The following is a 12017-nucleotide window of genomic DNA, read 5'->3' on the forward strand; positions in this document are numbered from 1 at the left end:
CTTTTATTGAGTTTTCCCATATTCCTTAAATGTATACGTATAGTTTCATTGGAGACATACAATTTAAGAGCCATTTCACGAGTGTGTTGCCTTGGGTTAGACTCAACAAGCGTCATCAGAGCATCAATATCAATTCCATCACAGTTTTTAAGACTAAAGTCACTTGAAATAAATTTGCTGAATCATCGTTGACACTTACGAATGTTCAAAACATTTCCATAAACTTCTTTGATATTCTTTGTGGCTGCAGAGGCGTTGTTTCCCTTTTTGTATTCAAACAGCATTACATGACGAACGTGTGTCTCGTCGTGTGCTATCACTATAAGGGATTAGAGTATACTAAGTTTTACACATTATACAGGCTACACTAATGTGACGTTTAGGCGGTTCGTTTAACTATTATAAGTGATATAATTTTTTTTTTTGGGGGGGGGGTTAATGAAAGTGTTTCAAAACGCGACATTAATTCCTTGACAACCTAATAATTCCTACGTACATATTTAGTTTATATCTTCGTAACGCCCCCTAGTGGCACAGTGGTATGTCTGCGGACATTAATTTCTCGACGACCTAATATATGTTGTAAATTAACACAAACATTGTGTTATTACACAGCAACAAAAACCATGCTCTACAAACACGGACATGTGTGAATTATAACACATATAACGTGCGGTTTTCAATTCAAATTTGTGTTTATATAAATACATTGATGTGTTATATAGTCACTTATTATTATGTTTATGTAGTCTGGTTAAAATAAAACACAAAATCTGTGACTGAACCAACATACTTGTATTCTATTTTGTTAGCATACAATAATTGCGTAGCTCTGACCTTGAAGTTGTGTTGTGGTCATTCATTTTGTTGTTTTTATACAGTGTTCGTCTAATGTAATATAGCTGAAAATGGTTCAAACATAAAATTTTAATTTGCGAAAGATATAATTAATTCAAAAAACCTCAAACATGTATATGATTGGTTATGTTTACAGTTGCAAATTACACTACTTTTTTCTCTCTTGAAAGAAAGATCGAACACGACAGAAGAGCAGCTTATAACTTTTGTCCGGTAGCATAATTTTCACAATCCTTCTGTTCCAATATACAAAGCAAAATAATTATATATTTTAGTCTTTGGTGTACCTGAAAACAAAATTCCTAATAAACGTTGGTAGGGTGTCAAAACTAAAAATCGTTGAATTTATCAATCCACACTTCGTAACTGGAAACGTACTGAAAAGTCCTGAAAAAAAAGAGACGTGATTATGAGAGATATCATTCGTTCCTTCCCGACCTTGTGAGCCGCGTATCGAAGGTTCAAATAAGTTACCAAAAATAACTGATATTCCTAAAGTTTGAAGTAACTATAGCACGTGTTTTTCTAGAAGGAAGTTTGCATACGTAAGAATATATATAATGTGAATAATTAAAATCTATGCTCTAAATACTATACTCATACTCAATTAACGATATCGTAACAGGTGCTTAAAATCTAGAATTTTTGCGACGTAAAAGTGTGATTATTTATCATAATATATGAATCAATTCGAACATCTTATTACTGACAACTATCTATATATCAATCTATGTTTGTATGTGTGAGTAGTTTGTTTTGTGTTGTTTTTCTAGGGGAGAAGGGGAAATTAGTGGAGACTTTCATGAACTGTTTTCACAAACTTGAAAGTCCTTAAAAAACTGTACAAAATTAGTGAACTATACTCGTAAACAAAGTGTAATAGCAAAAACTTTCAGAACCGAAATTCTACCTTTTTTGGCAACTCAAAATCAATATTTAAGAGTTAAAAAATACTGAGAATCAACTATACTTGGTATTCTGTGTTATCATATGCATGCACAATGGATTCAGGTGAAAAAAAAATAAATGAACATGCGTATTCTTAAAGGCAGGATGCCCCCCTTGAAATAAGTACTTATTGTTCCCTCATTCATGTGACAAGCTACTCCCGCTAACGGTACAATATATACGTCTTTGGGAAATTTTGATTTTTTTAAATTTTTTTACGTCTAGAGTGCATATTAACGCTAAGCACATTTAATTTGATTGTCACTTTAGTTATAACTCAGTGAAGTCTAATTTTTTGGCTGAGTAAAACGTGATTCATCGCATCCTGTAAGTTAAGATGGATGATACAAACCAACTGAGAAACTTTAGGTTTTGTTAAAAGTTTATTTTTATGAATGAGAGTTTTAAGAAAAACTTTTGATCGTGAACTCATCTTTGTGTGTGTGTGGAACATAATTAAAACGGTTTGTTTGGTGTTAAGTACAAATCTACACAATGGGCTATCTACGCTGTATCAACCACCGGTATCGAAACCCGGTTTATAGCGTCACAAGTCTGAAGACTTACCATTGAGCAAAATGGATCTTGAAATTATTTATTTCAAAAGCAAAAACACTATATTTAAAAGACTGCAACCAAACAAATTTACCTACTAAGCATCGATAAATATGTGATCAGCTCTTTATTTAGTCAAAGTTCTTTACAATAAAGTCTTTTTTTTTAGTGTGCATGATCTTCACACTTTTACCAAGGCCAAGTGCATAGATATGCTGAGCTGCATATCATAGAAACGCTTGCAGTTCATGCAACGAAAAAAGATTTTAGCTACTTTACTGTTGCTTACTTATGTAACACGATCCACAATATCATGAACTGAAACCTTGGAAAACTAACCATGTGTTGACAGTCGGAGTCACCAGTTGATGTAATAGATAAGTTGCCAGGCATACCCTTAAGCTGTGTTGATTCGCTTAGTCTTGAAACAACTACGACCAGTGCGAAGAAGACAGGGATGAGCTAACGGTAAGTGAAGACTTGTGGAGGTTTACTGGTAAATGTTAGAATTTACCTTCTTTTAACTGTGAGTAATTTTAAAATATGTACTTATTGATTCATTATGAATGTATTAGTTACAAATGAATTATAACCATCATATAAAATTGTCTATTTAGTTGTTTTAAATGAACAAAATGTTCGCTATTATTTATCATTCTGCGATTAATTCCTTTTGGAAATAATAAGACCATCGTGTGTGTGTTCCTATAAAAAAATCATTTCACATTATCGTCGACCACTAAAGACTTGTAAATGGTCTTTAATTGGCTGTTTAAACGGTGACTTGCCAAATGTTAGTGTTAATTATGATATAATTCCCCCTTTTTAACGTTTCTAAAAGGTACGGTATGATGATATAATAATCAAGGATCCATAACAAAAACAAAGATATGCTAAAAATGATCTCTTATAAATTCCAATTTTTATTGTAAGTCTTTAGAATTAGGCAACTAGCGACTGTAACTACTTTTTTTCCCCTTTTTTAAGATGTTGTTACAGAAACACCTTTATTGATGTCCCCTTGTGAGTCAATTGTAAATTTTCGGACTTACAACGCAAATTCCGGGGTTCGATTCCTTGCGGTGGAAAGAGCGCAGAAATGGCATTGTGTAGTTTTGTGCTAAAAAACAAACCTTTATGTGTGTATCGTTCTATGAGTAAAATATCATCTTCATATACAAATCGTTTCACAGTTTTGGCTTGTTCATTCTAACATTTTTTTCAAACTCATATTTGTTTACACACTATAATACAAAAAAGTCCGCTTTCACTCTGACATAAACTGAAACTTACAAGAGCTTCTGTCTTTTAAATAGGATATGCTTTTGTCCATCTGTTTGTTTTCCATGGTTGCTATTAGCTTAAAAATAACACCCAAAACGATATTTTTTCTTCAGAAAACCTTTGAAAAACTAACTGTATCTAAAAAGAACAGGGTTTATGACAATTATACAAAAATAAACATTACGATTTCAGAAATAAATCAGTAAAAAAAAAAAGTTTGTTGCTCTAACTGTTAAACTTTTTGTCTGTTGTTGTTAAGCGCAAAGCTAAACAATACGTAATATGTTCACGACGGGTATAGAAACCCGATTTTTAGCGTTATGAGCCTTCACACTTACCGCTGTTAATATGTCGTACTGGGAATCTGAGGGTTCATCCATGATTACGTCTCGTTGCCGTAAAAATGCACTCCGCACTTAGGGACTTTGGGTACGTTATATGAGTGACAGTCAAATTCAACTATTCGATTAGAATAACTGAAGAGTTGGCAGTGGGTACTGTTGACTGGCTGCCGTCCCTCTAATCTATGAATACAAAATTAAAGATGGCTGATCACAGATAATCCCCGTCTAGCTTTGCTCGGACTTACAAAACAAGCAAATCCTTTAGCTCCTTTAAGTGATGTTGGTAATTTTGCTTCTTTGTTACTGTTGCTATTGTTGCTTTCTGAGTTGCTCATCAGTGGCTTATCTAAAAGTCTGCAGGCTTATAACGCTAAAAATCGACTCTCGATATCCGTTGTAGCATAGACAGATAGAACGTTCTATAACTTTGTGCTTTTCAAGCAAACCAAATTTTCTGAGTTATTTTGTTAAAATAAATTCTTTGTGCACTGGTATGTTCGCATTTTAGTAAATTTTCAGTCCTTGTAAATAAATTATTAAAACAATAACAATGACTGAATAGAATAACATACTTTTTATTTGAATTATTTAAAAAATTCCAAGTGACTGTAAAAGTATTAATTACACTAATGGGTCAAAATGAATTATTAAAACTTAAGTCGTAATGAAAATAAACAAAAATACTGACCCTGTGAGATATCGTTAACAGCGAAGGAACCCAACTAATGAAAATAATGCATTCTTATCTTTTTAAGTACAAACGTAAAAAGAAAGTAGATTAATTAGCTATACGAGTTGATTTTTATTTTAGCTCTAAGTACATAACTTATTCTGATCGGAAGTTGCTTTGTTCACTAATATTTCGCAATTTTCTAACTTAATGAGCTTTAACGAGTGCCAGTAGAAGTATTTTTGTCGCATAAGAATGTCTTCTCTCTTCTATTTCATTTTGAAATCGTTTATTTGTTACAGCATCATCAAAGTCTAGAGTACAAAAGTTACAATGGCTACCATAATTACATTAATGGTAGCAGTCGCTGTGCTATCAGTGACATATGGTAGTAAAGGACCTGGCCTATGTCATCCTCCATCAAAATGGACTGTGGAAAATGGTCTGAATCCGATGGAGTTAACCCGTGGAAATGTGACCCTTGTCGCTTTGTTAAAAGCATCGTGACCTTTGTGTCTGCGGCAGGCTCTCATGTAAGCGTTTAGTTATAAGATAGAAGATTGTTTAGTTAAATTTTAAGATAAACTAACTTCACTGTTTACTGAAGTGTTACTAAAACGTTCATGTGTTGTGCTGTTTATTTCGATATTAAGTAACTTTACAGGAACCGTCGTTAGGGGATTTCGGTTTGCATTCTATTGGCTGAGCGTTGACCAGTAGACTGAAAGATGCCATGAATAGGATGATTGGGGCACCCAAGATGACCTCGTATAGACATTGAAGGTTCGACATTTGAGAAGTGAAAAAACAAAACAAAAAACAAGTGGTGTAAGATATGAACTTGCTTACATTACATAAACATGATCCTAATTAAAGTAATAGTCTGATGCAATCAAGTATACTTGATCAAAAAGCTATGGGAATAGTTTTGTTGATCAAAACATGAATTTGAATATGATAACAGATTTCACTTCGTGCAGTAGTTACATTTAAAACAATTAAAATGGAATAAGTTTTAGTACTTATACGGTCTTATTTAGCAGTACAAGGTATATCTCACATTTATTGGTCACTTAGAGATGTATTATACTTCTGGAAGTTATTTTTTAAAACTTTAGAACAAAATATTTTAGACATAGAAATTTTCCAGTCCTAAAATAAATGTCGTTTCTTCAACTCCTACAAGGTATGAAATAACTAAACTATTCCTCAAAAAGGTTTTGTCGTACTCATAAAAATATTGAATCTTTGATACCATTTAAAAGATTAATATTTCAAGATCGTTTTGAGTCTAAGCTTCATTTCATTAAGAAATGTTGTACGTAATCATGTCTCACTGTCAAAGAAGAAACGTTGTACAAAAATAGATCTATTATCCCACAAGTAGCTGTTTCAAAATTTCATATTAACAATCTTATGATATAAACGCCTTTTGTTGAAGAAAAGTGATTATAATTCGACATAAAACAATAGTATTAGACTTACAGTATTTCTAAACATTACATTGTTTTATACCCGTCATAAGACATCAATATTAAGCCTATTATATTTTTAAACACTACATTCTTCATATAGTCCCTTAGGATTTTTAAAGAATCAGAAGATTGTATAGTAATAGTATTCCAACCACACTATGTTCGCCATAATCATTTCCGACGACAAGTTTCGCTCAATCCAGAGCTCTTCAGGCCAACTGGGATACAACGAACACAGCAGTGGTCGGAACACTGTTTATATAAACTATTTGCCACAACAACAACTGTTATAGTGTGAAAAGCCTTTTACAAGCTGGCGAAGCATGATTGTAATCATACCTGTCATAAGACATCAATATTAGGCTTATTATATTTTTAAACACTACATTCATTGTTCTACCCCAACCGGCCTGAAGAGCTCTGGATTGAGCGAAACGCGTCGGCGGCAATGTAAATGGCGAATATAGTATGGTTGGAATTGTATTATTATACATTCTTCTAATTCTTGAAAATCCCAAAGGTACTAGATAAAGAAAGGGGTGTTTAGAAATATAATAGGCCTAATTCTGATATGTTATTGACGGGTATAATCATAATCATGCTTCGCCACCTTGTGAAAGGTGTTGACATTATTACCACATTCTTTGTTCGATTCCTTGATGTTTTTCCGAAAAGAAAAGTATATAATAGTGTTTCAAGCACTCTCTATCTGCCATATTCATTGTTCATAAAAAAGTATATTTGTGAACGCCATTACAGGAATCCTGTTACATTCTAGGACTTTTGGCATTACTACAAAGTTTATAGAAGATATGTTCTCTAATTCATATTGTTTATAGAAGAAGACACCGCTACCTCACAATACGTTTATAAAAACAATCTTTTAGGTTCTATTACAGAATTTACTTTCTATAGAAGAGACGTTTCTAGACATCACTTTAGCTCTAACTATCCATACAAAAGATTTTTCATTAACACTACATCACCAAAGCATCCATTCTGTACAGATTAAACGTTTTAGACAGAACGTTTCATGCCTAACAAGAACACTAAAACACAAATAACACTATCTATTTCATATTACTACGATCTTTACCGTGTTTGTAGACGACACACTTTACACAAATCAATAAACTTAATGCGGATATAGTTTATAGGTTCCTATAGTCATAGTTGCGAGTACCCCTTGGTGGGGGGTACCCCAAAATTTACGCATCACGGCTGTAAGTAAAACGTGTCTTCTATAGGCATTAAGGTAATTAAGTTTGAATAGACCGTGCCATCTGTATGAAAGTACACATTTTAAAATACAGAAGTTTGAAAACAACTAGTATTAAGTAATATTCTAACAACAATTAACATGGAAAAATAGCATGTTCATTATATACATAAATAGGTTATACAGGGTACGGGGGCCCAACAAAACACGAGTTTGGAAAGGGGAGTGTTATAAAAAACGCACCACTGACCTAGATGTACGTTAATGACTCCAGCCAAGTTACTGTGTGGAGTACTGATATCGTGACTCTATATACAGAGCTTTTGGATTAAATCAGGGGTATTAGCACTATCGTCCGAAGTGTGAGAATGTCATTATTGTTAGATTTCTAAGCACTCTTACATTACATTAAATGCACCAGCTTCATACCTATTTTAGATTTAGAGAAATGAGCAGTCAAAACGTGGTAAAATTATTTTTCTCTTCTCCTTGTTGAGGACGCAAAACGTATAGTAAACAAAGGATGACAAGCAAGAAACAAAACAAGAAATAGTGTCATTGGCCACTATTCAGTTCTTCACTTATCCAATGTCTAGGTTTTTCTCATAGTGACTACAAAGCACGTTCACGCCAACAGTATGTTTGGGACTTTACACTGTGATATAGGTCCATCTTATCTCTCTTTGGTTAACTTGTGTTCAGGGTTACTGATAAGGAGTGGAATTCTCCGAAACTAGTATAAGCCAATAACACACGTTCATCAAAGTGTAGATTGAACTGGACTTTCCTTGAATTTAGACTTCGAGATTAAACAATCTTTGGAATGCTAAGTTTATTCATCATATAAACTATTGTTTCAGGAAGTGCAAACTTTACATCTCCCTAACACCTCTTAAGTAATGGAAGTGATATTTCTTGTCAACACGAAAAGTAGTGATATCTGAACAACACATTTAAGACATCCAAATATAGTCAAATTAGAATAAAGAGATCAGTAACGTTAATATGAAAGAGGGTGGCAAGTTTTTCCTTGTTTAATTCACTCACTTTTACATACAACATATCTTTATAGGGTTCCCCCTTTTATATAACTTGGCTATTTCATTTTTATATAACACCTGTATATGACTGACCTTTTTATACTAACTTGGCTGTTTTTGTGCAGGTAAAATGTTTTAATCACATTCAAAATTAATAACCATATTGTCTGCAAAAGATTAATTTTGTTCATAATTAATAAACTTGGTATCTACAGAAGACTCATTCTCTTTACAATTAATAACCTTAATGTCTATAGAAGACTCATTTTGTTAAAACTAAATAATCTTAATGTCTACAGAAGACTCATTTTACTTAAATTTAATAACCTTAGTATTTATAAAGGAATGTAGGAGTGCAATATTTACTGTCTGCAATATAAAAATAAGGCTTGGTTAAGATCATTAATACAGTTCATAACTAAAAAAAATTAGCAGTACTACTGAACCTACTGGTGATAGAGGAGACATGTATTAGCGTTGTTAATACACTTCTAGAGGAGACATGTATTCACGTTGGTTATACACTTCGTGACCATAGAAGCAACATTTTAAACAGCACTGCGAAGTTTATTGTTTCTAAAAAAGACTTGTTTAACTTCATTATAATACACTTCAGTACTATATAAGAAACGCTTTAAACAGCACTGCGACGTTTACTGTTTATAAAAAAGACTTGTTTAACTTCATTATAATACACTTCAGTACTATATAAGAAACGCTTTAAACAGCACTGCGACGTTTACTGTTTATAAAAAAAGACTTGATTAACTTCATTATAATACACTTCAAGACTATATAAGAAACGTTTTAAACAGCACTACAGCGTTTACTATTTGCAGACAAAGCGTTTACAGCATCATTAATATATTCTATGTCTATAGAAGACACATATTAGATATACTAGATATAAGTTCAGCACTTTTGGACATCATAAGTACATTAGCTGTTTATAGAATGCTCGTTTTAGACACTACAGCCAGTGCAAACTATAGAAGAGATATTTTATACGTCAATAATACAGGGAAATTATAAAGAAACCTAATATTTAAAATAAGTTTCTCTTAAAAACTACTTGACCTGAGGGAACTAAATTTCATTAAAAGCATTCTGAGAATATTTGTTTTATCCAGTAGATATTGGACTTGATACATGGTGTTTTAGAAGTTTCCACACACATCAGACATATACCTAAACGAAACTTCTGCAAACCTAATTCTTTCTGGACAACGTTCATTGAAGCTGTTTTCTGATTTGATCTTCCAAGTATATTGAGCTAATCCAGCGATAAACATCCCATTATAGAAACTTTCATAGCCAAAATTCAGTAGGTGAAACGACTAGGAAACTCGTGAATAAACGACTTGTGATTCTGTTTCAGTCAAAGTGTATCTTTGAAACGTTTTAACGGCATTATACATGAGAGAGGATGCTCCGTCTTGTTGGACTGTGATGTTACACATGAGAGAGGATGCTCCGTCTTGTTGGACTGTGATGTTATACATGAGAGACAATCCAACAAGACGGAGCATCCTGATGTTATACATGAGAGAGGATGCTCCGTCTTGTTGGATCGTACTATAAAAGCGATTCAGTATAACATGACATGGAAACACCTGTATCATATCCATACTTTTCTGAATATAACTTATGATTTTCAATACAATTCTGGTAAAATTTAGTATCTCTAGGTCTAGTAATTCGTATTATATAATCATTCTAAATATTTTTTTAATGTCAATAGAAGAGATGTTCAGGCATTGTTTACGCTTAATGTCTACAAGATACACTGTTCTAGGTATCTTTACAACACTCAACTTAAGTATATAGAAACGTTGGTTGTTAATATAGATGAAACCTTTTTGTTAGTTGCAAAAGTAGATTAACACTTACCTTGTAAATGGTCCTGAAATAAAGTTGTTCGTTTTAGAAAACCATCATATAAAACGATGTTTAAGGATTTGGTTCAACATAATGTATTTTCATTTGTACATTGACACTATAACGCCAAAATTGTTTGTAAGATTACAGTAATTGATCGACTACCTGAAGGTGAGGTTTTTGCATTGTTATGCCATCTCTGAAATGTATAGTGTAAGAAAAACCTATATATATCAGTTACAATTAACCATGAGATGAATACGTGTTGAAGGTTCAATTTTTTCCCAATAATTTCAAAGTGAACTCGCCTTCTTGTTTTAAATATTAATTCTTTTTTATATATAATAAACAGAAATTAAACGTTTTGTAAAAGAAAAATCAATGTTTACAGTTTGTTTAGATGTTTTTCTGTTGTTTAGACCTAACTTATTTTTCGCCACTAGGCTTGAGGGCATGCTGCAGTATTTTCGAGCACTTGGAATGGATGATCTGTCATTCCTCGTGGTTAACTCGAAAGATTTTATGTCGCAACTGATGCGACCTCATTTAAAAAGAAGAGTAACGTTCCCGGTGTATCAGGAAACGTCGAATGAAGAAGTGTGGAGCGTTCTTAACGGAGGCAAAGACGATATGTTTGTTTACGACAGGTATGTGAAGTTTCTGTAAAATATGCCACTGAACGAAATGCTAAAAGAATTTTAACCCTAAGAAACACTTCGTATCTTATCTTTTAACCTTCTAGCTTTGAAGCCATACTTTCCAGGTCATGTGGAGGATGACGATAAGAAAGCTACCTTTAGACATATGTAACATTCGTAACTTCGATCTTTTCCAAGCTGCAACGGAGAGTTTACCTATTACCTAAAATACACAGACATGATAATCCAATCATTTGGAAATAAGCATGGTCACCGAAAATCTGCCTGCCTATGGGACAGCCATGGGTTTCTTTCCCACATAAAATATGCGACACATTTTATTAATATCATTATATATGGGAAACTCTATCTTCCAATAGCATTTAGTGTACAAAAGACGTTTTCGTCCTACACACATAATACTCCATATGATAAAGGATTGGGAAACGTTAAAACAATTTTAAATTTATCCAGTTCACAAGAATCTCAAAATATTATTAACCTAGCGAGATTTATTTTACCGTTAAATCATTCTGAATCTGATATGGTAACTTACATTCAAATTAGTGATACTTTCATGGGTACTAAGATGGCTCCTAGCTTTGATAATATATTTGTGTGATATTGAAATCAAACTCTTCCAAAACAGATTACTAAAACCTAACGCATAGATACACTACACGGGTGACATTTTCTTTATTCGGATAATTTCTGCTGAAACTACAATACTTTTCTACATGCTAGCTCTTCATAGAAGCCTATCTAGTTTACTCTATGTTACTCACTTATCTAGATAACTTTCTTGGTGTCAATGTTTTCACTATAAAAGCTGCTAAACCTAATTAGAGTGTCACCTATAGTAAACCTTCGTGTTAACCCTTCTATTACTAGGCTATAAAACAGACCTCTTTGGCCAAAATTATTTATGTATCTTTCACTTGATTGACTTAAGTAATATATCTGTGATGTTTGAGGTAAAATAATCCATTGTTTAATTTTAATTGATTATTATAAGGCGTTGGTCCAAAATTCACCATGATACCCAGAAACTTTAAAACAAACCATAATACACATAAACTGTAAAACAAACTATGATACACAGAACACT

General features: G+C 32.8%; 1 protein-coding gene across 2 annotated transcripts in view; it reads left to right on the forward strand.

The window, feature by feature from the left end:
- Window positions 1-2690: 2690 nt before the first annotated feature.
- The window catches only part of LOC106468587, a 17885-nt gene continuing 8558 nt past the window's right edge, over window positions 2691-12017 (forward strand). Inside the window, exons 1-3 of one of the 2 annotated variants that reach the window (XM_013929021.2) lie at window positions 2691-2829; window positions 4962-5192; window positions 10715-10918. In XM_013929021.2, coding sequence (XP_013784475.1) covers window positions 5191-5192; window positions 10715-10918 — 206 coding nt within the window. In that variant the 5' untranslated portion in view covers window positions 2691-2829; window positions 4962-5190. Of the gene's footprint in view, window positions 2830-2869; window positions 2888-4961; window positions 5193-10714; window positions 10919-12017 lie in introns of those variants that run through there. The other variant, XM_022396936.1, reaches the window with a different exon arrangement.

The sequence above is a fragment of the Limulus polyphemus genome, unplaced genomic scaffold (assembly GCF_000517525.1).
Source record: "Limulus polyphemus unplaced genomic scaffold, Limulus_polyphemus-2.1.2 Scaffold3068, whole genome shotgun sequence".
Classification (NCBI taxonomy): Eukaryota; Metazoa; Arthropoda; class Merostomata; order Xiphosura; family Limulidae; genus Limulus; species Limulus polyphemus.